Source organism: Martes martes (assembly GCF_963455335.1).
Source record: "Martes martes genome assembly, chromosome: 9".
NCBI classification, from domain to species: Eukaryota; Metazoa; Chordata; class Mammalia; order Carnivora; family Mustelidae; genus Martes; species Martes martes.
This window is the reverse complement of record NC_137896.1, coordinates 116,550,596-116,577,948: the sequence shown is the minus strand read 5'-3', so window position 1 is coordinate 116,577,948 and position 27,353 is coordinate 116,550,596. Positions and strand designations below refer to the sequence as shown.

The 27,353-nt window shown below is 37.4% G+C and overlaps 1 protein-coding gene across 2 annotated transcripts in view; it reads left to right on the top strand.

Annotated features, from left to right (window-relative positions):
- Positions 1 to 27,038, top strand: part of WDR43 (WD repeat domain 43) — a 46,776-nt gene extending 19,738 nt beyond the window's left edge. For both annotated transcript variants that reach the window (XM_080814327.1, XM_080814326.1), the window contains 13 exons: positions 2,611 to 2,713; positions 3,276 to 3,340; positions 5,317 to 5,488; positions 7,459 to 7,545; positions 8,429 to 8,560; positions 10,117 to 10,248; positions 17,196 to 17,282; positions 18,080 to 18,111; positions 19,351 to 19,414; positions 21,633 to 21,746; positions 22,310 to 22,379; positions 25,254 to 25,303; positions 25,407 to 27,038. In XM_080814327.1, the coding sequence (XP_080670453.1) occupies positions 2,611 to 2,713; positions 3,276 to 3,340; positions 5,317 to 5,488; positions 7,459 to 7,545; positions 8,429 to 8,560; positions 10,117 to 10,248; positions 17,196 to 17,282; positions 18,080 to 18,111; positions 19,351 to 19,414; positions 21,633 to 21,746; positions 22,310 to 22,379; positions 25,254 to 25,303; positions 25,407 to 25,601 (1,303 nt within the window). In that variant the 3' untranslated portion in view covers positions 25,602 to 27,038. The remainder of the gene's footprint in view (positions 1 to 2,610; positions 2,714 to 3,275; positions 3,341 to 5,316; positions 5,489 to 7,458; positions 7,546 to 8,428; positions 8,561 to 10,116; positions 10,249 to 17,195; positions 17,283 to 18,079; positions 18,112 to 19,350; positions 19,415 to 21,632; positions 21,747 to 22,309; positions 22,380 to 25,253; positions 25,304 to 25,406) is intronic.
- Positions 27,039 to 27,353: the final 315 nt, after the last annotated feature.

The following is a 27,353-nucleotide window of genomic DNA, read 5'->3' as shown; positions in this document are numbered from 1 at the left end:
TGCACTTTGCAAATATTTTCTCCTAGTATATAGCCTTGTCTTTTTGAAGAGAAGAAGTTTATTAATTTTGATGAAGTCCAGATCATGTTTAGAGATCTTTGCTTAATCCAAGGTCACAAAGGGTTTTCTCCTGAAAGTTTTAGTTTTAAGTCTTGCATTTGGTTTTGTGGTCTGTTTTATTTTGTGTATATGGTGCAAGGATGCATGGCTTTTTTTTTTTTTTTTTAAGTTTTATCTAAATTCCAGTGTGTATGTAGTTAACATGCAGTGTAATACTAATTTCTGGTGTACAATATTCTTTTTTTTAAAAATATTTTTATTTATTTATTTGACGGAGATCACAAGTAGAGGCAGACAGAGAGAGAGGAGGAAGCAGGCTCCCTGCTGAGCAGAGAGCCCAATGTGGGGCTTGATCCCAGGACCCCAGGATCATGACCTGAGCCGAAGGCAGAGGCTTTAACCCACTGAGCCACCCAGGCTCCCCTGGTGTACAATATTCTGACTCAACACTTCCATATGGCACCTGGTGCTCATCACAAGTATACTCCTTTTTTTTTTTTCCTGAGAGAGAGCAGTGTGTGGCAGGGAGTGGGTGCGGGGCAGAGAGAATCTTAAGCAGGCTCCACCCATGTCATTGCAAATGACAAGATTTCATTCTTTTTTATGGCTGAGTGATACTCCGTATTGAATGTAGTGTGTGTGTGTGTGTGTGTGTGTATCACATCTTTGTCCATTCATCAATCGATGGACATTTGGGCTGTTTGCATAATTTGGCTACTGTAGATATTTGTTATTATAAAAACATCAGGGTGCATGTATCCCTTTGAATTCGTATTTTTGTATTCTTTGGGTAAGTACCTTGCTGTGCGATTGCTGGGATCACTTTTTGAGGAACCTGCATGCTGTTTTCCAGTATGGCTGCACAAGTTTGCATTCCCAAGGAATGAAAGGAAATGTGTGTTTTGATATTGAGACTATCCAGTGGTCCCAGTACCATTTGTTGAAAAAACTATTTACAGTGAACTGGTTTTGCATATATACATGGGTATTCACATACAGTCCTCGTTATTTGCAGTAGTTATGTTGTATAAAATCCTCATGAGCACTGAGTTGGTGATACTGAACTATTTATTCATCTGGGAAATACAGGGTTTGGTTTCTGCAAGCGTTGGTCACATCTTTGTCATCTAATCAATACGTAACCTTGTTTTATGCGTTTCTGTTTAAAAATACTTCATTTTATACACACACACACACACACAACTTGCTCTGTATAACTATATACGCATACTATACTGTGTATAACTATATACACATACTATATAATACTATATAATGTGTATATAATATACACGTACTATATAACTATATACACATACTATAATATACATATACACAACACAATAATTTTATATATATATAGTTGATTAATTCATGTCAGAACAGAGTTTACCTAGCACAAGTACTTGTTTTCCATAAGGAATATCAGCTTTTTTCTCCTAAGTACACTAGACAGCACTTCAGCACTATACTTGGGGGATGTTTTAAACAGTGAAATCAACAAAAAACATAAAAGCAATAAAAGTGGCACTAGAAAAAGTCTTTTTAAGTATTCTAAGTAATACTTATAATACTTATTAGTATATAGTATGAGAGCTGAAATAAGTCAGAGCATGTAGCCTTGTTTAACATTGTTGGCAACTCTTAATTTCACTGCTCTGAACATACCTGTTAAAGACCTTGGAAGTTCCACAAATACTGGTTTGGGGGTTTACAAATAAATTTTAGCGAGTAGACAGATTCTCAAACAAGGAATCAACAAATAATGAGGATCATTTGGGTAAATATATTTGTGAGTCTATTTCTGGACTCTTTTCTTCGTAGTGCTATGATATAAATTCTCCTCACATTAATCTATAGATTCAGTGTGAACAGTCAAAATCTTAGAAGACTCTTGCAGACATTGACAGTCTGATTTTAAAATTCAGATGGAAGTGCAAAGAACCTAGAGGAACCAAAACAACGTTGAAAAAGCAGAAAAAAGTTGGAGGGCTCACATTGCCTGATTTCATGACTTAACAAGCTACAATAAACGATATAGTATGGTATTGGCATCAAGATAGGCAAATAGATTTATGAAAAAGAATAGAGAACATTGGGGCGCCTGGGTGGCTCAGTGGGTTAAGCCTCTGCCTTCGGCCCAGGTCATGATCTCAGGGTCCTGGGATTAAGTCCCGCATCAAGTCCCGCATCGGGCTCTCTGCTCAGCAGGGAGTCTGCTTCCCTCTCTCTCTCTCTCTCTGCCTGCCTCTATCTACTGGGATCTCTCTCTGTCAAATAAATAAATAAAATCTTAAAAAAAAAAAAAGAATAGAGAACATTACTCATTGTTTAAATCTGCATAAATGCATTAGTGCTTTTTCTTTTCCCTACAGCCATGTTAACTGGTGGTGACACAGATGGTTCACTAAGTTTGATCTGTAGTCCCCTTAGCTTTCAAGATGCAAAAAGCTGTGGCGAATCTAATGCTGTGACTCCCCATAGGTGCTCATCTTTTTTTTTTTTTTTTTTTAAATTTCTTTTTAGCTAATCATTGGTTTTGTTATCTAGGCAGGTCCGGTCAGAAAACAAAGAAAAGAATGCAGTGATGTCTTTTACAGTTACAGACGAACCTGTCTATATTGATCTGACATTGTCAGAAAATAAGGAAGAGGTAAATGGCTTGATTTTTTGAGAATTTGTTTTGGATTTCACAAATTGCATTATTATACTAGTGTTTTGATGATTTAATGATTTGGGAAAGAAGGGGACACGAGGAAGGGAGAAGAAAATAAAAAAATCTTAGACTGTCCAGAGTGAGCATTCAATCATCGTGGTGCGCTTGTGAGGGGAGGGGTCAGCGTGCAGAGGCATTTTCAGCGATCCCGACTACTCTGCTGTGCAGGACCTGCCAGGTCCCTTTTGTCAGTCTCCGCACTTGGTAGTAGTGACTTTGTTCTCCCACTTGCAGGCTGTGTTCTCCTTAGCTGTTTTCTTCTTCCCCTAACCTTTTATTTCTAAGCTTTACAGCAACAACTCCAGTTGTCATTTTGATGACAGTATGATTTTTTAATGCAGGAGTTGTGCACCCTTGGTGTTCTAACTTTCTCTTTGGTTATTTAAAGGAAGGGGGGGGAAGAATAGTTGAAGTTTGGTAAGTTACTAAAGCAGTTATCCATTAGAGTAGGTTGAAGTGTATTAACCCATTAGAGTAATCAGTTAAATTTTTCTTTTAGCCTGTCAAGTTAGCTGTTGTTTGCAGAGATGGTCAAGTTCATCTTTTTGAACACATACTAAATGGGTAAGAAATTTCTCAAGTCAAATTTATTTTCTTTTCCTAATTTGTTACTCCTTTTTATTCCCACCTCAATATTTTTTGCATTATATTCCTTTTCAGTTAGATTATTTTGAAAGCATTTTTCTTTATCCATATGAGTATATACATTCCCAGTAAGAACTCGAGTTTTTGGAGTCATGGACCATTTCTTCATATTCGTGGTTAGTAAAGTAGTTTTACAATACATTCTTTAGTAAATGTTGGCAGTTCTAATAATACATTTTAAAAAGAAAGTGGTTCATTTGGAAAACTTAGGCTTGTGATCTTGGTAAGACCTTAGTTTCTAACTTTGATAATACATATGTGGATCAATGAAGCACGGTAATGCTAGTGTTTTGGTGAATAGAAGGGAATGTTGCTGCTGGGATGTGTAGTAGTCATAGACCAAGGCTCAGTAAATTTTTATCTGTGGGTGAAATCAGTCTGACCATATGTGGCCCCCCAAAATTAAAATATCTGCTCTCTCTAGAAAGTTTTCCAATCTTTGCTGTACTCTATAAACATGATCTAAGACTCAGTCATGTAAATTTTAAAATGGTTTCAACTTTTTGTGAAGTTGGTATCCTTCCTTTTACAATCCTAGTGTAGCAATTTATTTAAATATGAAATAGTTACGAAAGCATAAGACATTATTTTAAAACATTTGGTTGTATAGGCAGTTGATTATAAAGCCTAATTCTCCCTCCATTGATTTCTGCTCTATAGAGGTTACTGTGAACAGTTTGTGTGTAACACTTGAGGCCTTTAATTACATAGTTACGTGTATGTGGAATATATACTTGAGGGCCCAGAAGTAGTGGGCTGCAGTGAGGACTTGGTCCCCTCTCCTTGGGCAGTAGTAGTAAGCCATTGCTTTTATGCAGAAAATTGATGAGGTTTAACCTAAGTGTTAAGGCATTAAGGTTTAAGTCTTTCTGTCTGATGTGTTGAGAATAGACTACAGAGGGACGAGAGGGCAAAGCAGAGGCCAGAAGTCCTGGATAGAGATGATTGTGGAGTCTGGATAACTGAGGGGAGTGAGTTGGAAAGATAGGGATAGTGCGGTGTACTTACTGGTGATAAGATGTGTATGGTGTGAGTGGCCATGGTTGTTGGATGTGGGAAGGGTTCGGAACGGGGAGGATAGTATGTTAGAAAGATAATCAACCTGTGTGGTGGATATGGAGACCACTTAAAATGTTGGACAGAATGACAGTGGAGCCACTAGAATCTTTAAGAAATAAGGGGGGGGGAGTGACCCAGAAATCACTGGATGACAGCAGGAGAGGGGGATAGCTGGTATCCGGTGACAACACTTTTCAAGGTTATAGAGGTGAAAGAGGGAGACTACTTGTTTTAAAATATTTGTGAGGAACAAGGAACACACTTAAATCATATCCAAGGTTTCTGACAACAAGGAGTATGGAGGGAAACAGCTGCAACTTGGGAGATCTGCCCTGATGAGATAGCGTAGAGCGAGAAGGTGAAGAAAACCCTTAGAGAAGAAGTTGAGGATGAGGTTCTGTTGATTATGCTTTGCTGATAATTTTGCTCCCCGAACTGTATTGCAGAGATCATAGTGAGGCTTTTGGGGGTTGGAAACAATTGGGGATGTGGCTGATTGGAACACATGTAGAGAGTCATCTAGGGTTCAAGCTGGGGATGGGGCTGATTGGAACACATGTAGAGAGTCATCTAGGGTTCAAGCTCAAGGCAGCAAGAGAGCACTTGGAGCTTGAGCCCCTTTTGGGGCTTGACAGTGGGATAGAAGGGTACGTGGTCTCCAGGCAGATTTTGATAGTGAGGTCTTAACAGCAGCACTGCTGCTGTGGTGACCCTGGTCACTCCGGTTATAGTGTGGAGGCCACAGGAGGGTTACATTTCCTGACTCGATGCCAACTTCAAAGCATTCTTGTGAGGTGTTACTTCAAATTTTCTAATTAATTTTTTTTCACTTGTAGATACTGCAAAAAGCCTTTGACTTCAAACTGCACAATTCAGATAGCAACACCTGGGAAAGGCAAGAAATCAACACCAAAACCCATCCCTATTCTAGCAGCTGGTTTTTGCTCAGACAAAATGTCATTGTTGCTTGTATATGGCAATTGGTTTCAGCCCGTCATTGAGCGAGTGGTACGTAAATGCTACTCTGGCGTAGAGCATTGCAGCATCAGCAAGGCCATGGGAAAAAAATGATTGCAAAATGATTCATTGGTCTGCTTATTGGAATCCTTAAAAAGAAGTCGTGTATTTTCCCTTAACTGAAGGACCTTTCATTGAGTGGTTTATTTTAGTTTGTGAGAGCTATGTATTTAATTTTACTTAGCCCAGCGCATCCCAAATATTTTAATCCTGAGTCAGTATGAAAAATTATTTGAGATATTTTATTTCTCTCCTTTATTTGGTATTATGTCTTTGATATTTGGTGTTTATTTTCACTTACAAGCACATTTCAGTTTGGAATAGCCACATTTCAAGTGCTCAGTAGCTCCACGTCCCTAGTGGCAAATACTCTGATCAGCATAGGTATGAGTGGATTTTGCCCGGTTACCCAAAAGCTAAATCTTAAGAATGAAAGAGCCCTTAGTAACAGTACTCATTGAATTTTCTCTGTGGAAATGTAATGGGTCATTTTAGTCACTTAACTTTTTGATTACAGAAATTTCTTTGAAATTTCAAATTTCTTTGAAATTTCTTTGAAATTTCTTTGAAACTCCACTGAGTTTGAGCATGTCCAATAGGTGATTTCTTCAGCTTGTGTTTGTACTGCTCTTACTCAGTAAGGCCCTCTGTGAAATGATGAGTGAAATAGCACATGCCCAAGCAAACTCCTGTTGAGTTTAATTTAAACTCGAATTTAATTAAAACTTAAATTTAAACTCTTGTTGAGTTTAACTGTTTGCGTTTTGAAAATTTAACACATAGTTGCGGTTTAATAAAAAAAGGAGACAGGCTTGTTAAACTGTACACCTAAGTCTTCTTGCCATATGTGGATTCCCTAAGCCTCCTCTGCCCATAAAGCCATTGTTTCCTGCTTGTTTTGTGTCCTTCCGGATATGGATTTGTTATATGGTTATAGAGAATTACATATAACCTTAAAGCCTCAGGGGTATGGGTATCATGTACTTTGCTGTGTCTGATTGTCCCCCGTTTAGTACCACATCAGGATGTAGAGGTCCACCCTAGAGCATTTTTGTTCTTTAGCAGTGCTGTGTTTGACCTGCTTGTGAAAAGTATAGTAGTAGGAAGTTTTAGGGTAGGGCCATTCTTTTTTAGCCTAGACTGCTCTTTTTTTTTTTTTTTTTTTTAAAGATTTTACTTATTTACTTGACAGAGATCAAAAGCAGGCAGAGAGACAGGCAGAGAGAGAGAAGGGAAAGTAGGCTCCCTGCTGAGCAGAGAGCCCTTTGCGGGGCTCGATCCTAGGACCCTGAGATCATGATCCAAGCTGAAGGCAGAGGCTTTAACCCACTGAGCCACCCAGGCATCCTGTAGCCTAGACTGTTCTTTACAAGGGTGACAGATGGGAATGTTTTCTTTAAAATCTGTTACCTTTTTTTTTTTTTTAAGACTTTATTTCTTTATTTCTTTCTTTCTTTATTTATTTGACAGAGTGAGAGAGAGCACAGGCAGGCAGAGCAGCGGAGTGAGAGGGAGAAGCAGGCTCCCCACTGAGCAGGGAGCCCAGTGCGGGGCTCAATCCCAGGACCTCGGGATCATGACTTGAGCCAAAGGCAGTCATTCAACCAACTGAGCCACCAGGCACCCCTAAATGTGTTACATTTTAAAAGCCTGTTGATCTTTTAAAGCTATACATGCGAAAAATTTGAGCAGCTCATAACTGAAGAAAGTACATGTTACGCTTAATATCTTCAGAGTTTTTCCACTTTTCTCTGCTGCCATCATCAGTCTGAATGGTGATCAGTCTGAGTGGCTCAGTTTTGGGGAAAAAAGCTTTGAGGAACCTTTATGCACTTTTTTGTATTTTTATAAAATTGTGTGAGTAGGAATTTGCTTTTCATGTTATTCCCAGTTGCTTTGTTTGACATTCCTTTTTTTTTTTTCTCCCTTGTCACCCCCCCCTTTTAAATTTATATTCCCAGGCTTTAAATTCCAAAGAATCTCATATGTGTTTAGTAAGAGATATTTCAAATTGCTGGGCCCCCAAAGTAGAAACAGCTGTAACAAAGGTGAGTGCATTTCATATTAGAAGTTGAGAAAAAGAGCTTTGGGTAAATTGAATTATAATATAACATCATGTTTAGACTCTTTAATATCCTCTTTATAATCTTGACAAATTGGTGGGAATCGTTTTCAGGTAACGAGATTATAAAATCACTTTGTTTCTGTGCTCTTGATATATTGGATACATGAATGAATAGACAACTAGTAGAAGTTTAAGGCGTTGGAGTTAGCCCCTCCCCCCGTGTGTGATCATTAAATCAATATCACCTTTATCAATAAATTATCTTACTGATGTCACTATTTAAAGGAGCATAGCTTTGAGAGGAATCTTATATTTAAGGGTGGAATAAAGCCTAGAATTAGGGGTCTGTAATTGAACACTGTACAAGATGATTATCTTTATACTTTATTTTGAATATAACATGGTATCTACATGTAGATATCATATGTTTGGCAGTTTAATGAGAAAAGGAGAGCCAAGACATGCTATGATGACATCCATATATGGTTTCGCTTCTGGCTGAATTCCAGAGATGACACCTTTCTCTTGGCTGTCTGAGCATTTCTGGCCCAGCTGGATTCCTGGAGGTGGTCATAAAACATACAACTTCACTCTAACATTTTTAAGTAGTCTGTAATCTGTAAATGTTCCTGGTTTTTACTCTTACTTGGTATTAAAAACTTTAAAATTATGAACTTTCAGATTATAATTTAAAAATTTACTTGCCAACATTCAGTTAAAATTTATCTTTAATTCATAACATACTAAGTTATATTAGATTTTTCCAGTAGAAAAACCTTTTAGATGCTGTTTTCTCATTGGGGCTCAATTTTGCCAGGACTAAGACATTTTTTTTTTGTCACACCCCTGCTGTTCATGTTCAACAGGTGAGAACACCAGTGGTGAATTCTGAAGCAAAAGTTCTGGTGCCAGGGGTACCTGGTCATCATGCAGCTATCAAGCCTGCTCCTCCACAAATTGAGGAAGTAGAGAGCAAGAGGAAATTGGGGGAAAATGAGGTAATACAATCACTTTTACAATTTTTGAGTTTGAAATTTAAGATGACTTGTGAGACTCTAGCAAATGTATTGGATAGAGCCAAACTTGGAACTTCAGGAACTCATTGAGATTGCTGCTGTTACCCTCTTTCTCATCCCCAGCAGCATAGGTTCCGAAATTCCAGATTGTAGTCTGTGAGACGTTTACTTGGTCGGTTCTAAGGCTGAGGGAGAAGACAGACTTGCACTAACTACAGAGGGTGCTGTTTGGCCATTGTCAGTGGCCAGCTGGACCACATAATTGAATACATGAAGCCAGGACTTGCTGTGATGATTTCCATTGGGTTTCGCATGTTGCTGACTATCAGTGATGCCTCTTCTCTTGGCTGTCTGAGCAATCCTGGCTAGTTTAGTGATACTTGGTCTTTAGAAGTGGTCATTATAACCTCTTAAAGTGCATATAAATTTCATTTTTTCTCAACTCCCTAAACCTTCCTTCCTGTGGTTACTGTACTTGTCTCTGCAGCCCTTCATGTGTGTCACCCTAAATGATCTAGAGCTTTAACTGTTCTATCTTTAGAGAAAGAGTGTTCTATTTCTTTATGCGATTTTAAATGTCTTTATTGGCTGGGGGGCTGGGGCTGAATAGCTATTCATAAAAATTATTTCTCAATAGCATGATACCTGTATTTAAAAATAATGTGCCAACTTTTTTAGCTTGGCCTAGATCCAATTCTTTAATTTCCTCCTGCTTTTTTTTGATAAGATAACCCAAATAGAAAGCTTTGCCAAAGCCTGTTTGGTTTGGTAGTTGTAGAACATTTGTATTTTAATTTAGTTACTAAGAGGCTGGCAGAACATGGTTATTTTGTTTTAATAAGAGATCAGTTCTCTACAATTGAGGGCTTTTTTTTTTTTTTTAAGATTTTAATTATTAAAGAGCCCACACATGCTTGTGTGCATGGGGTGGCGGAGAAGGGGTAGAGGGAGAGGGAGAGAGTCTTAAGCGGACTGTGCTGAGTGCAGAGTCTGATGCTCAGTCTCACGACCCTGAGATCAGCACCTGAGCTGAAACCAAATGTCAGATGTGTAACTGACTTCGCCACCCTGGCACCCCTACAATTGAGCTTTTGTGTAGCAAATTGAATCATGTTTATTTATCCTTAAATTTTAGGTATTTATGAAGGAAACTTAGTTGTAGTAGAGCATCTTCTAGAAAATAAATCACCATTTGGAACTGACTAATAAAACAACATAGTTGTCTTTATTTTTAATTTCCTTTTGATAATACTTGTTTCCTTTTTGCAGATCTGAGGCTAATGACAAAGCTTCTTCCATAATAGGTCTTTTCTTGTGTTTTAGTAATAGATGCCAGGTGCTTGCCTTTCTTGAATCTTATATAGCTGTGTTTATGAATTACGTTTTTAAATCATGGTTTCTTGGGCAGTTGTTTTTTTCACTAGAATTTGGAAACTTGGATTGGGAATCACCAATCTGGGAACTACCCAGTCACCCCTTGACTAAACAACTTTAGGCCTTGTCTGGTTTAACATTAATAGATCGTTTCTGTTCCGCAGATTAGCATTGAAGAGCGCTTGGGAGCACTGGATATAGATACAAAGAAAGAAAAGGATGACCTTCCACAGACAAATAGCTTTCCGGTTCTTCTCACACAGGGTTTAGAAAGTAATGATTTCGAAATGCTAAATGTAAGTATTCTGGCAGTTTTTAAAATGAATTAACACAGTTAATTTTTCTTAGAAAGTGATTGACATAGCATACTCAGAGTGATAGTCATGTGATGTAGCTGTTTTGAATTTAATATTTTGTGAGTCTAGTCAAACATTTATCACTTGGTGGCACTATACAGACAGTCACCAACCTACAAAGGCATTGTATTAAATTATTTTGAACCTGGAATGCATTTTCTCATAGAAATATTGTTATGAATTGTTATTAGGTTTTAGGCTTTAGTTCACAAAAGCCTTTATAAACATAGTGTAGCTGAACTATAATACTCAGCATTCTAGATCACAATTTATATTTTTTTCTGTAGGAAAATGCGTTCCTGAGTTTTTACTCTGGATTCCAGAAACTTATGTCCCCCTGGCCGTGAGAGGGGGCGGTGAGGTGGAACCTTGGCAATGGGTAGGAGGTTTGGGGGAAAAATTCAAGAGGGTTGGGGGTTATGTTGTGAAGTATTTAGAGGTTAAAAATACTAGAAATTTGTATAAAGGAGGCATTTATTATTCCTGTGTTTGTAAGTTGGTGACTGCTTGTATGAAGTTACTTAATTAGTCCTCTTAGACTCCAGAATTTAATAGTGGTCTGTAGAAAAAAAATAAGTGTAAAAATTGGATTTAAGCATTTCCTGATTAGATTAAAACAGTTTACATTTTCTTAAGTGCATTTATTCTCAGTGATTCAGTGATATTATGGTGCCACTTAGTATTGATGTGACTTTATTCATATGTTACTTTATTCAGGTAACCTATGAATAGTGTCTTTCTGATTTATATTTTGATCTAAATGGGAATATCATTTGTGTCTAAGGTGATTTTTCAAAATTAGAGGGGAAATCAGCACGTTCTAAAATTACTTTTAAAATTATGAGTGTATGTAATTTGGAAAGTGTATTTTGGTTAACATGGCATAGAAACCTAGGTGAAAAATAAGCTATGGAAAATAATGGACAATGTTTTTAAAATGTAATATGACTTATCTGCCATTATCTCCTTAACTGTCCTTTGAAACCTTTCTCAGTAATACAACTAAATTAGCTACCAAATTTTTTTTTTTTTTTTTTACAAAGAATCATTTCAAAACATTTAAAAATTACTAGAGTGGACCCCCATGAACTCATCACTCAGTTTCAGAAATTATCAACACTAGCCATATTTTTCTGTCCTTGTGTCATCTCTCTGCCCACATGACTCCTCAGGTTATAGTGAAGCATAGGGACATTCATTTTATCCATAAATACATATCTGTTTAACTCTCACAATAACAACTCCTTCTGAAAACAACCGCAATCCATTATCACACCTAAAAATAAACAGTAATTCCTCAGAATCGTCAAATATCCAGTTAGTGTGTTTATATTTCCCTGATTGTCTCATAAACTTAAGTTTTTATGTTTGGTCTCTTCAAAACAATCTCCATGAAGTACACAGTGTATGGGAGAGAGAGGTCTCCTCTATCTCTTGCAGCTAATTTTTTGGAGAAGCTAAGTTATTTGCCCTATAGAGATTCTCACATTCTGGATTTTGCTTCCCACAAAACTCCATTTTGTTGGGTCATTTAATTTAATCTGATAAATGGTATCATTTAACATGTTCCTCTGACATATTTCTTATACACTGGTAGTTGGCTCTAGAAGCTTGTAGAGATTCAGGTTAAAATCTTTTGGCACTTCAAAGGTGACCGTGTGTCATCAGGTGTCACAGAGTTGTTGGAAGAAAAATGAAATGATCTTTATGGAAGCACTTCTCAAATTGTAAAGTATTCTACACATAAGACTTTTTCACTATTAAGGATCTTTAGGTGATACATTATTTTATTTCAGTAGAAGTAATTGGAAACTAGAATCCTGGAAAAAACCTGTAAAAGTTATAGTGAAGGGTTTCAAATAATCCTATAAAAAAATAAGTATGGAGATTTTCCCATAGTATATTACCTAAATGATGATGCACTCATATTCTGTACATCTCTCTTAAAAAAAGAGAGGGAGGGACAGGTTAAAAAAAATACATATATTTTTTCTCCTAAAAACAGTCTTCCCCATTCCCAAAAATTACCTTACGGGGATACATGAAATTTAGTAGGAGGACAACAAGAATGAAGGACATGAGTAGTGGCAGAGATACACCATACTACTAGAAGTGAGGATAAGAATCCCTACATAGAAACTTGACATTAAATTTGTGGCATTAGGAAGGTGGAAATTTGATTCAAAGAAAATGTCTATAGCTTATGAGAAGAAGAGAAGAAAGGCCTAGTCATTTATGTAATTTATGGCATCTACAGAAGACAGATATTTTTAAGATCTTAAAAAATTTATTTAATCTCTGTGCCATTTATAGTAGTACCAAAAAGTTAGTATAAATCTATAAAAGATGTCTCTCCTTCTACATTGATAATTACAAAAAAATTATAAGAAATTAACAAAGATTGAGTATATAGTGATGTAAACCACCTTTATGTGTTGAAAGATTCAGTACTGTTAAAATGAGGAATTATCCCCTTATTTATCTGTATATTCAACACATTCCCAATTAAATTTCAGTAGCATCTCCAAGTAAAATTGGAGGCTTTAGCCTACTTGATTTCAAGGTAAAGTTTTAGTAATCAAAGTAGTTTGATATTAGTGAGAAAAAAAATACAGATTAAGGAACCAAAATCGAGAGTCCAGAAATAGACCACTCACAATTGGTTTTTAGTAACGGTACTTAGTTGAGTTAATGGAGAAAGTAAAATCTTACAACGATTGGTTGTGAACCAACCACATATCCATATGGAAGAAAATACATCTCAGCCCTTCACAAAAGTTGACCGAAAATAGATAAACGTAAAACCCAAACCTACAAAACTTCTAGAAGAAAACAGGATAAAATCTATGCAAACGTTAGCGGATGAAGTCTTCTTAGATGGCATCACAAAAAGTATTACACACTACAGAAAAAAGTGGTCATTTGGACTTAATGAAAGTTGAAATCTTTTGCTCTTGAAATGATAGTGTTTGTGATTTCTGAGTGATTTCCTGCTGTGTTGGTTCCTCCTTCCAGGTGGGGAGGTGAAAACCACCATCCCAGGAATTCTCAATAAATTTCTGTTACTTAAAAAACAAAGAAAAAGAAAAGAAACAACACTGTTAAGAGAGTGGAAAGGCAAGCTGCAGGCTGGGAGAGTATTTTTAATTTCTACATCAGACAAAGGATTCATATCCAGAAGATACAAAAAACTTAAGAATGAGACTCAAATAAAAAAAGGTGTGAACAGATACTTCATAAAAGAATTCAAATGGCCAATAAGTGCATGTAAAGGTATTATACATCATTGATCATCACAAATGCAAATTAAAATGACAGTGAGCTAACACTATATTCCCAGTATGGATTAATTAAAATTTAAAAGACTATTCCATCTGTTGGTGAGAATATGGTGCAACTGGAACCTCCTATCTTGCTGGTTGGGAATATAAAATGGTACAGTAGCTACTTTGGGAAACAATTTGGCAGTTCCTTTAAAGTTAAGGATTCATCTGCTTTAAGACCCAGCCTTTTTCCTGCTGCATATTTACCTGGGAGAATCAGAAACATTCATACAAAGACTGGTACATGAATGGTCATAGCAACTTTATTTTTTTAATAGCCAGAACCTGGAGAGCACCCATGCGACCCTCCTCATATGAACGGATAAACAAATTCTTTATCTGGCAGTGTAAAGAATGTATTATTGATATATCAACAACATGGATGAATCTCACACTTAACGCTGTGAGAAAGAAGCCAGACAGAGTGCGTGTCCTCTGTGATTCTACTTACGTAACAGTGCTAGGAAATGCAGACCAATATGTAGTTCAGTGGTTGCCTGAGGGCGGGGGTGGAGGGATAGAACATTAAGGGACCCAGGGAGACTTGAGGGTGATGGAATGTTTTTCACAGTGTTAGTTTCATGGACAAATGCTTATGTCAGACTGATTAAATAGTGTACTTCAAGCGTGTACAGTTTATTATGCTTCATTTATAGGGTAGACTTGTAAAAAAAATAAAAACCTTTAGTATCTTCTTGCTAGTTACAACTGTGGTTTATAGGGTTGTTTTTAAAATATATTTTCAGTGGAAGTTAATGTTAACTTCTGTATCCATTAATGCTTCACTTTGTTTTGGGATAACTTATTTTTACTTGTTTATTTTAAATTTGAAAATTATCATAGAGCCTGTTGTTAGTTGGCATAAAAATTTCTTGAGAGGTTGTTAAAAACTCTTCTGCCCTGCAGTTTGATTTAACTTCTGAATAGCTAGGCCATGCGTTCTCTCTCTCTCTCTCTCTCTTTTTTTTTTTTTTTTTTTTTTTAGAGAGAGAGGGAGGGAAGATGGGGATGGGCAGAGGGAAAAGGAGAGAAAGAATCTTAAGCAGGCTTCCTGTCCAGTGTGGAGCCAATGCTGGCAGGGCTCGATCTCACAACCCGGTGAGACCATGACCTGACCCGAAATCAAGAGTTGGACCCTTAACCAACTCCACCCAAGCGCCCTAGGCTATAGGTACTCTTGTTTGCCTTTGATAGTTCTAGTTTATACCTTTTTTCTTGATACAGTAATTACTAGTGACTTCTTTTGTTGTTACAGATGTCCCAGTTCAGACAACAGATTTTATGATCACTTTACATTTAGGGCACCAGGAGATTTCACAAACTACGTATTTTTTAAACCCTCATTCCTACATTGTTTTATAACTAAGCTTGGTAGAAATAATGTGCAGCAGCAGGTTCAAGTTAGTATTCCTTGACCTGAAGGGCAGCTGCCCTACTTGGCCAGTTAAGACAGTGAAACCTGATGGGTTGGTGGACATCCTGTGAAAATTTAGGATCTTAAATTTAGGATCCAAGAGCATGTCTTACCTCAAACACTTATTTGTAGACTAGTTCAGACACATTGTTCCCTATAACCTGTTCATTGTTGGAACTTTGTGATAACTAATAGTTACAATAAATGATTGAGGAATGTTTAGTATCGTCACACACCTTCTGAATTACTGTAGAAGTTCTAATCAACATATTTTGCTTTGAGTCCTGTATTCCGATTATTTGAAAATATAAATTTAGGTTAATTGGGACTGTTAAATAAGGACAGTACATCCCTCATTTCTTCAGTGATTGTGTATAAAATGTTTTATTTCCTTTGCATGAGAAACTATGCCGGTGGTAGTTTTTTTATATAGTTCCTGATGGATTTATTAGAAGGGCTTCGTGTAAAGGTATTTTTATAAGCAAGTGAAATTCATAGGGAATTCTGAAAGGATACTGTTAAAATAGGCTGTAAACCAGTTTTCTCTATTTCGTTTGTTCTTTGGTACTTCACTTTGTATCTTCGGCATGACTTTTGTAGTACCAACCATCTCCAAAACAGCATGCCCCATCATCAGGGAAGTTCCTCTGGGAATTAAGCCCTTTGGAAAGAATAAATATATAGAAGTATTCAAGAGGAATGGGGAGATCAAGGTTTTGAGACCTGAAAAGCGTTGTATTTCCCATCCTTTCCTGTAGATGAAGCATTTGGGGTTTGAGACGTGGAAAGGCCTGCCAGGATTAGGACTCATCTCTCCTTTTTTGTCCTCTGCGGTGGAGATTGGGTTTCTCTAGTTGATGCACCCTCCCACTCATTATATATGATCTTTTGATTGGCTTAAAGTTTTATCAAAAAGTTGTCAATTTTGAAAGATTTGTTGCTAAGTGTGGTGTTAGTATGTTTTGCTCATTCTCATATGGATATGTCTCTGATTTCATAAAATAACAGTTTGACAGCTTCTCTACAGTGGCATATACTGTATTTAAGTGTCTAGAGGTATTTTATATAAAAATTAGTTCATAAAGATTAGAATCTGTAGGAAAGTAACCCATTTATCAAAGTAAATGTCCTGATTCCTGAAGATAATACTATCCTGATAGCCAAAGACATTAACATAACATTGTCTAGTTAGTCCCTCCAACCTAAAATTCAATTGGTAGTTTATTGTTTGGTTTTTTAAAACAGACGTGTGAAAAAATGCTCAGCATCACTCAGCATCAGGGAAGTACAGATCAAAACCACAATGAGATATCACCTCACACCTGTCAGAATGGCTAAAATTAAGTCAGAAAACAACAGGTCTTGGCAAGGATGCAGAGAAAGGGGATCCCTCCTACACTCTTGTTGGGAGTGCAAGCTGGTGTAGCCACTCTGGAAAACAGTACGGAGGTTCCTCAAAAGTTAAAAATAGAATTACCCTATGACCCAGCAATTACACTACTAGGTATTTATCCAGAGGATGCAAGCATAGTGATTTGAAGGGGCACCCCAATGTTTTTTAGCAGCAATATCCACAGTAGCCAAAATACAAGATTCCAAATGTCCATTGATAACATGAATGGATAAAGATGATGTGTATATGTGTACACACACACACACAGGAATATTACTCAGCTGTCAAAAAGAATGAAATCTTGCCATTTGCAATGACGTGAAGGAACTAGAGCTTTTATGCTAAGCGAAATAAATCAGAGAAAGACAGATACCGTATGATTTCACTCCTGTGTGGAATTTAAGAAACAAAACAGATGAACATAGGGGGAGGGAGGGATAATAAAATAAGATAAAAACAGGGAGACAAACCATAAGAGACTCCTCACTATGGGAAATAAATTGGGGTTTCTGGAGGGGAGGTGGGAAGAGGGATGAGGTAATCAGGTGATGGGCATTAAGGAGGGTACTTGATGGAATGAGCACTGGGTGTTATAGGCAACTAATGAATCGTTGAATTCTCCCCCTGAAACTAGTAATACATTGTATGTTGACTAAATAGATTTTAAATTTTAAAAAAATAATTTTTTACTGTTTTTCCTGTAGTGTCTTTAGCTTCTGCATATGCTTATCTTCATGTTTCCTTTATTTTCTCACAGAAAGTACTTCAAACTAGGAATTTAAACCTAATTAAGAGGACTGTATTAAGGATGCCCCTGCATGCTGTTATTCCATTGTTGCAAGAGGTAACTGAATACTCTTTTCATTTTAAGGTCCTAACACTGTGAGTTAAAGAGAAAATCTCTTGTTTAGAGAAGTGGATTTGCAGTGTGTAAGCAGGCAAGGTATTTACAGTAGATAATAGATATACTAAAAATTTACCTAGTCCGCATTTTTTAATGTATTTTTTTATTGAGATAAAATTCACATACCATAAAATACACTCTGTTTAAATGCATATAATTCAGTATTTTTTCGTATATTCACAGGTTGTGCAGTTGTCACACCAAAAAAAAATCATGTACCAGTTAGCTACTCCCCATTCTCCCTTATCCCCAGTTTCTGGCAACCAGAGATTATTTTCTGTCCCTGGATTTGCCTGTTCTAAATTTTCATTCATATAAATTATAGCCTAGATTTTTATCAGGTAATTATTCTTCATGTGGAAATGTGTTCCTAGATTATGATACATTCATTGAACATTGAAGAATTAGGAAATTTAGGAATCCTTTAGGAATAGTGATTTCCTAAGTCTTTTTTGGGGAGAGGGGCAGAGGGAGGAGGAGAGAGAGAATCTTAAGCAGGTTCCCCACCCAGTGCGGAGCCCCAGTTTGGGGCTTGATTTGACGACTTTGAGGACCCTGAGGATATGATCTGCGCCGAAATCAAGAGCTGGGTGCTTAACCAACTGAGCCACCCAAGCACCCCTTTAAATATTTTTTCTGTATTTTCTTTGTTCTTCTGGATGTGTGTATCATGGGAATTGGTGCATATGGGCTGCCTCTGAAGTGCGGTCGCTAATACAGTTTTTTTCCTCCCTCAGCTTACAAAGAGATTGCAGGGACATCCTAATAGGTAAGATATTTAGGTGACTTAAATTACTTTGATTTTATCAATATTTTAGAGGCAATTGTTTTAAAAAAAACAGTTTTTGACTTGAAATTACATAGTGGGCAGCTCTGCACTCTTAATTGGTAAGACTGTGTATCTGTAAGGTCAGATACTGCTCTTCCCTCTTACTGTAAGTTGAATGACTTTTATTCCTAAGCTTTTAGTACAGTTTTTCCCTTTCTTTTAGGAAAATCCTGTGTAGTTTTTCTAGCTTCGTTGTCAGATCTTGTAATGAATTAGTCTTATGTAATGATTTAGTCCTGATCAGATGTAAAATTGCATTTGTCAAACTCCCCAAACCTCTGGTAGTTGGTAAGACACTGTAAGGAAATATTTTGTAGGACTGAATTTTGTGAGTCTTTTTTGTTAATAATTTGATGATTAAGTATTTGAATAGGGAGTTGGTATCTCAGAGATCCTAAGCTGACAGTATAGTATTCTCAGTGCTACAGTATGTAGTTGGTTTTTGTTTTTGTTTTTGTTTTTGTTTTTTTTTAAGATGTTACTTATTTGAGAGAGAGAGAGCATGAGCGGGGTGGGCTGGTGTTGAAGTACAGAGGGAATACAGAGGGAGAAGCAGACTCCCTGCCGAGCAGGGAGCCCAACTCAGGGCTGGATCTCAGGATCCTGAGATCATGACCTGAGCTGCGAAGGCAGATGCTTAACCGACTGAGCCACCCAGGTCCCCCCTTTTCCAAGTTTTTCCCCCTGATAGACTGCATTCGTATTTGGAGCTCACAAAGAAAAGCCAACGAATTTATTGATTAAGCCCAGCTTCCACATTCTTGGTCTGTATTTGTCTTTTAATGTGGCATGTGGAAATCTTATGCTACTTGTACTTGATGGCAAGTAGATGATGGGTGTAAAAATGTAGTCATTTGAGCCCAGTTTACTGCCTTGGTATCAGTTGGAGTCAAGCATGGGCTTTATTCTTGAATTGTTTTAGAGGAAGAGAGTTTTGTCCGGTTCAGTCCATGTTACTCTCCTCTCCTTCCCAAGAGATGATTCTGTTTCACAGATCTCAGATAGACTCATGGAGGGACGAGAAGATCATCAAAGTCAGTGGTTATTTAGTAGGGTTGTTTTTTACAGGACACAATTTATAGATCTTTGTCTGAGTTTATCTAATATTATAACTCCATTGTATTTAATTTTGAAATCATGAATATTCATTTACTTGGATTTTTTTTTTCTTTTTTTCAGTGCTGTTTTAATGGTTCAGTGGCTAAAATGTGTGTTAACGGTCCATGCATCCTACTTATCCACAGTAAGTCTTCAGCTGTAGTTGCTGAATAGTTTGGCTTTAATAAGGTTTATAAACTGATGTGTTAATGAAACCATCCTCCTTCCACCTGCCCTTCAACCTTCAACCATCAGCTGCTTGCTTTTAAAGATTGTATTTTACCCCAGGTGCAATGTAATAATGTCATCATTGTTGCCTTTTGAAAACTGGCCCTTTTTTTGCCCTGGATTTTAAAAGTAATATACATTTTATAGAGAACTTTGAGAAATACAGAAAGGAGAAAAGTAACATACTGTCATGTTAACCTTTAGGTGTTTTTTTATGTGTATAATCTGTTTAGCAAAATTATTTTTACAATGTATGTACTTCTCCATTGTTCTGCCTTGTCTCAGGACAATAGAAGATAGCTTGTGGTAAAAATGAAATTAAATATTAAATGGTTGTCATTTTGTGGAGCTGCTGTTAGTTCTATTACAAATGGAAGAGAGGAAACTCAAATTTCAATCAATACCAGAAAACACAAGTTTTATAATACACATATTTACATACATTTCATAATATGAATTGGGTTATTTGCTCATTAAATCAGTTACATTTTAAGTTAGAAATGAAATTACACAGTTCCCTTTTTCTTTCTCTTTAATTTTAATACCTAGCACCTTATAATAGATTTTTTTAAAAGGTTATAATGGATAGTTGAAGAAAATTCACAGTTGGTCATCTTTCTTAACATACTTTCATCCAACTCTGCCTGGTCGCTGTCCCTTGTTCTGTCTCAGGCTCATTTTGCCTTCAGTAGTTTGAAATAGGGGAAACAAGTGGAAAACCTGCTTTGAGGCCAGCAGTTCTTTCTGTGTCTGGGGAGAACTCTGCCAGGATGTTAGAATGAGGGGAGGTATAAGACACTAAGAGTGGCTGTGGGGTTTGCCAGGTTTGGAATCTTGGGATCAGTTGAGGGCAGTGATAAGTGGAATGGCTGAATGGTGGGCGATGAGCACTAGAAGATTCCCACAAGCATCAGGACTTGGGGTGAACAGGACAGCACTTATTTTATAACCTCATTCATTTGCTTAGAAGTGAAAAGAGCCCTAGGAGGCCTTGTAGAGAAATCCCTTCTGGAGCCAAGGGTGAACTTCTGCGGTAGGTGTCAGTTTTGTGCCAGTCATGGCACAGTAGACCAAAGAAGCATGGTGTGGAGAAGGCTCCACGGCCTGCGGGAATTCTCTCCTCAGAGAGCAGTGCCTTTTCCTTCACCTTCCCTTTGGTCCCTCCTCCTTATCAGGTGTCCTTACCTTCTCCAAGCTGAGGGACTGCTAGGCATGGGGCTTAAGGAATGGACAAGATACTGTGGTCCCCCTGTTCCTGGAGCTTACTGTGTGAATACGGGCAGATAAAAAAAGAGATGATGGCAATTGATATGTGATCACCTTAAACTTTGTTTTATGCATTTTTGTGTGTTTGCTGTTTAAAGTTTAACATTTGAATGAAACTCTTATTTATGCTAAATTGTCAGCAGTCAGAGGGCAAGTAAAGGCTAATTAAAGGGCAAAGAGTGGGGTTCTTTTTTTTGTCCCCCTGGAGGGACAAATTTCAGGCTTTAATTCCTTAAGTATGGTTCAGAGAGTTCTTTAACAGTATGTATGTTTGAAATACTGTAAGGTCAGCTTTGTACTCTGTCTTCTGGTCTCTGGAAGCTGTGCAAAGCTTTCTTTAGCTTGCTTGTGGAAGAGGTGTAGATCATGTGATACTATCAAAGAGTAAGTTTCAGAAGAAACCCTCTTTAGCCCGGAGATACGTGGTGATGGTATTTTTTATTTAGTGTTTCAGTTATATTGATCTCTCAATATTTTATTTAAAAAAATTTTTTTATTATTTACTTTTTTAGTAGGCTCAGGGCTTGAACTCTGTACCCTGAGATCAAGACCTGACCTGAGATCAAGAGTCAGATGCTTAACTGACTGAGCCACCCAGGCTTCTTCCTCCCGCCTTTGTCATTATTTTAAAAAGCACACTATTTTTTACCATTAGGACATTGAAGGTCAGCTTGTGAAAGTTTAAGATGTTACTGGGGTGTGTCCCAAGCAGCCACTGCCACAGGAGGTATAAGTAGATGGTTGTGGTGCGGTGGCTGGATACTTGGTTGTATCTGAGCATGATTTGTATGTCTGTTGTCTGTACTTTGTGTATATGTCTGTTATCTGTACTTTGTCATGGTAGTGTGAGATAATCTTTTTCCCCCTAGTTGCCTGATCTGGTACCCCAGCTGGGAACACTGTATCAGTTAATGGAAAGCAGAGTAAAAACTTTTCAGAAACTCTCCCACCTTCATGGAAAGCTTATTCTTCTAATCACTCAAGTGAGTAAATCAAGATTGTTTTGTGCTAAGCTTTGGATGTGATAGGAATAGAGAGGAATAAGGATTGTTTACCTGAACAGCGAAAGCCCCATGTTTCAGCAAGAAATTGATAAACCAGGGCCCAGTCTTTAACTGGAAGTAAACTTCCTTGTGATTCAGCTTTTCCTCAAAGGTTCTCTCTGTCCTATTTCAGTTGGTATTACAGTTAGGATGGCTGTGCTACTCTGAATAGCAAGTCACAGAATATTTATAACATATATATTATAACATACATATATATATAAAATAACTTATATATATTATAACTTAATATAGGATATTGTTGCAGTTTTGGAAACAAGTTCTGATCACCTTAAAAGGTTTTCAGCTTTTACAGAGTAACTCTTTATTCTTGTATTTGACAAGTTTGTTTTTTGCCCTGTATTTGATCTGCATCGTATTGAGGTCATCCATCATACTGGTTGAGGACGAGTTTACTGTTGGGGAAGGTGGAGCATAGCGGTGGCTACATACTTGAGATAACCTTGTACTCCGCTTCATAAAAATACTTGGTTATCTTTCAGGTTACAGCATCAGAAAAAACAAAGGGAATGACTTGTCCTGCACAAAAGGCAAAATTGGTGTACGAGGAAGGTAAGTAAGGCTTGAGGTTTCTGTAGATCTAGAATTGGAATATTCATTTTTTAACATTGAGTCCTGTTACCTTATTTTGTAGAACATGACTAAGATCATACTATGGCACATCAGATTTTCTATTAAAGTGGGCAAGCCTGTGGCAAAAATACGATCCAGTAAGAAAATAGAAGGTGCAAATACCATACAGTTAAATGAGAAAGGGCACTAGGTATGGAAGAGATTTAAGTAGGAGAACACTATGAAGAAACTTTTATGCCGCACATTAAAACCCTAGATAATAAGAGATAATAGCTTAGGGAACATTACTGACCAAAAGTGACTTAGAGGGGCGCCTGGGTGGCTCAGTCCGTTAAGCATCTGCCTTTGGCTCAGGTCATGATCCCGGGGTCCTGGGATTGAGCCCTGGCATCAGGCTCTCCGCTCAGTGGGGAGCCTGGCTTCTCCCTCTCCCTCTGCCCTTCTCCCTACTCATGCTCTCTCTCTGTCAAATAAATAAATAAAATCTTTAATTTAAAAAAAAAAATAGATGGGGCACCTGGGTGGCTCAGTGGGTTAAGCCTCTGCCTTCGGCTCGGGTCGTGATCCCATAGTCCTGGGATCAAGCCCCACATCGGGCTCTCTGCTCAGCAGGTAGCCTGCTTCCCTTCCTCTCTCTGCCTGCCTCTCTGCCTTCTTGTGATCTTTCTCTGTCAAATAAATAAAATCCTAAAAAAAAAAAAAAAAAGAAATAGAAACCTTGAATAAGCCAGTGGCTTTGAATTGATTTAATCAAAACCTTTGCTCAGAGATACCAGGCACAGAGTTTTTATAGGTGAATTTCATCAGTCTTTCAAGAAACAAGTCAGTTTTGTCATATGTAACAGTTCAGGCATTTTATGAGTCAAAACCCAATAAGGACAGTTAAGAAAACATTTTAGAATGTCTTTAAATATCCTGAGTAGCAAGTTAATATTACAGAAGTACTTAAGTAGGATAATATGTCATTACCAAGTAGAATTTATTTAAAGATCGTAAGGTGATTTAGCATCAAGAAATCTGTTTAATTACCATAAACAGATTAGCGTAGAACAATATATATTAATAGATGCAGAAAAAGAATTCAGTAAAATTTAGTCTTCATCTCATTATTGATAATAAGAGTAACCTACAAATTTAAAGGAGTTTCCTTAATCTCTATCAGACAAAAGTTGAGAAGCATTCCCATAAAGTCAGCAACTAGACATTGACGTACCTTTTATTGCTTCTGGGTAGCCTGCCTAGTATTATATGAAAGAAGTGAATTCTAGAACCTTGGCTGTGGCAGTTGTTATCCTTTTCAACTTAGAAAATGCAGGAGAATCTACAGTTAATGAGATATGGACGTAAGTTAGTTTACTGGACACCAGGGTCAGCAGAAAGGAATCAAGAGCATGATTGTCTCAGTAATGTATTGTGTGTCTGATGTGTGTTCTGGTCAGAAAATGTATTAGGAAAAAATGATTTCATTCACAGCAGCGGTCAAAACTATGAAGTACCTAGATATATATCTAATATCTAAAAAATGAAATAAAACCTTTATAGAGAAAATAGTAAAACATAACTGAAGGACATAAAAGCATGCCTGGGTTATTAATCAGACCTCATTTGTTTTCCAGTTTTACTGAGATATAATTTGGGTTATAATTACATACAACATTTTTTTAGGTGTACAACTTAACGATTTGATGATCTATGTATATATTGTGAACTGATCACCACTATATGTTTAATTAATGTCCATCACCACACATAGTTGCTCAGAGAACTTCTTTTACTCTGTCAACAGCTTTCAAAGGATTCTTTTCTTTTTTTTTTTTTTTTAAAGATTTTGTTTATTTATTTGGCAGAGATCACAAGTAGGCAGAGCAGCAGGCAGAGAGAGAAAGAGAGGGAAGCAAGCTCCCCACTAAGCAGAGAGCCCGATGTGGGGCTCAATCCCAGGACCCTGAGACCATGACCTGAGCCAAAGGCAGAGGCTTAACCCAATGAGCCCAGGCACCCATCTCTTAACAGCTTTCAAATATATAGTATGATATTGTTAAGTATGTTAAATTCCCAAGACTGACTTCTCTTATAATTGGAAGTTTGTACCTTTTGATTTTTCATTTCCCCCACTCGCCACACCTCTTGCAACCATCAGTTTGTTCTCTCTGTCTGTTGGTTTGTTGTTTTTAGGTTGCACATCTGAGTACGATCATGTAGTACTTACTGTTCTCTGTCAGACTTACACACCTGACACAGTGCCCTCAAGGCCAATCCGTGTTGTCACAGATGGGAGGATTTCCTTTCTTTAATAGCTGAATGGAATTTAATGGCTGAATGTAGTTATCACATTTTCTTTAACCATTCTTCCAGTCCATTGGTGGACTTTTAGGTTGTTCCCATGTCTTGGCTGTTGTAAGTGATACTGCGATGAACATGGGGTGCATGTATCCCTTTGAGATCCTGATTTTGTTTCCTTTGACATATACCCAGTAGTGGAATTGTTGGAATACCTGGTAGCTTTCTTTGTAATTTCTTGGGGAGCGTCCGTACTGTTGGCAGTAGTGATTGTGCCAACTTACATTTCTACCAGCAGTACCACAAGGGTTCCCTTTGCTCTATATCCTCGGCTTAGTTTTAAGATGGATTTTGTTAGGTTTTTGGTACTTTGTCCTACTCAGTGAGATCTTGATAGAAGAACATAATAAATGGACTTTTATGCGGATAAGAATATTAATGTTACTGCTTAGATGGATGATAGCTGAATGCAGTATTTCTAAAAGTAAATTCAGGAATCTGACTGTTTAGTTGTTAGGGCTCTGCCCTCTGCTTGTTGATTACAAACTTAAGGCTGGGCTTTTCCCCTTGCAGAATCTTCTGAAGAGGAGTCAGATGATGAAATTGCAGAGAAGGACTCTGATGTGAGTACTTGGTTTCCTGGTGCATAAATCTACCTTTACGCCTTTGCGTTCTTAGAAATGAGTCCTTAATGAATGCTCTCCGTGCTTCATCTGTTTGTACCAGGATAACTGGGATGAAGATGAGGAAGAGAAAGAAAGTGAAAAAGATGAGGATGTTGATGAAGAAAACGAAGAGGAAGAGGAAGATGCCGAAGAGAAAGATGAGGAGAATGGGGAGGAGGACAGGGATGTGGCCAGTGAGAAAGAATTAAATGGAGATTCTGACTTAGATCCTGAAAATGAAAGTGAAGAAGAATGAGGACGGAGAGCAAACTGATGAAGCTGTCACCTCTGGCACGCCTTCCCCAGTGCTGCCGAGTTCTCCTGGGAAGGGTTGTCTCTGGGACAGGCGCCAAGGACCATTGCACATTTCCAGATTCCTCGTGGTGGTTCTCATGCCATCTCGCTGTCCTGAGCACCCCAGACTTCACTGTGTAAATAAGAGTGTTTCCTTCAAATGTTAATAAACTTTACACAGCAAATAGACACATTTTCTGCAATGTACTGACATAAGTGTCCGATATATGGTATATTTTTATAATATAATATCCCAGTATGGTTGGTTATAGCAAGAATTGACATAAGTGAAGACACAGACATTTCCCATGTAGGGTTTCAAGAACTGGACTTTGTGAAGGAGTCAGCTCTTATCTCAGGTTGGTATCTTTCATCAGATCCAGACATGAAGCGGCACTAGTAAAAACAATTTTTAATTTGGTACATTTTCATAAAATATGAAGGGGTAACTAAAGATTCAGAGTAAAAACGGTTGGGATTTAAAAACTTAGATGCCAGTATCCCTAGCTTATCTATTACTGGTGGTGATCTGATTTGAGTCAGGTTGACTATTTGGAGTGCTTCCCCCAAACAGCCACTTATTTTTTAAGCTGTCATGTGGAATATTTTTTTAAAACACACAAAAAATTATGGTAATTAAAAAACTAAAGAATTAGCCATGTTAAGGATTTTTCTTGACTGCAAGTTGCCTGTAAAGAATCACCAGTGTATAGATTTAGAAGTACTCATTATCTGCAACTTTTTAAAAAATTCAGTTATAGCTGCTTTTGAAGAGGTTTTCATTTTTATTTAAATTACTAATGGATCAAAGAACAACTGTTTATTTTTTCTCTTTGGTTTTAGATATTAATGATAACCTTGTTGGAATTTTTTTCCAAAGAAAATATTTTTATAATTCAGTAATTTAATGTTTTCCTTCCTTTTCATTACCCACTCTTGGCAGTGTTAGGGTATCTGTTTACCTTTAAAATAATAAATCTGACTCGAGACTTTTTATGTATGTATAAATAAGTATTTTGGTGTGCTACAAAAGCCTTTTCAAATTATCAGTAATTTTTTTTTTAATTAAAAGAATGAGCCAGTATTTGTTTAGTGCTCTAGGGAACATGCAGATGGAAGCTCAACTCTAAGGGAGGGCTGGGGAGATGGGTTTATTTTTACCACCTGTGAATATGTAAAACACAAAACCATTATCTCTGAGGGACTTTTTAAGCTTAATGGCAGAACAGAGATTTCTGTGCTCAGCTCACAGAGCTGGAGCCACACAAGCATCTTGGGAAGACAAGTTTGAGCCGCTACTGGTGTAATGTACAGTTATATTTGTCTATAAATGGAACTGTTTATGGCAATTTAATACCATTCTCTTTGTAAAGTGAATAAATATTCATCTTTACCCGGTGCTTGTCTTGTGGTATATGTATATGATATATGTAGAGGAACATAGCCATGTTTGGGCTCGTGTGCAGGCGTCAAAGTGATCTTACTCCTTAACCTTACATTAAAAGGTTAAAAATCGCTCTCAGGGTTTGTTGGAAAACCTAGAATTTGCAAAGCAGTGAAAGAACCAGGAACTTTGAGTTTAGATGCAGCCCCGTTTGGCTGGATGGTGCTTCTGCTGCCCCAGGCTGCAGTGGCATCGCCAGGGCCAGGACGAGAGTGCTCATCCACTGGGTTCTGCCTTGTCTGTGAATCTCACTTCTCTGCACCCGACTCT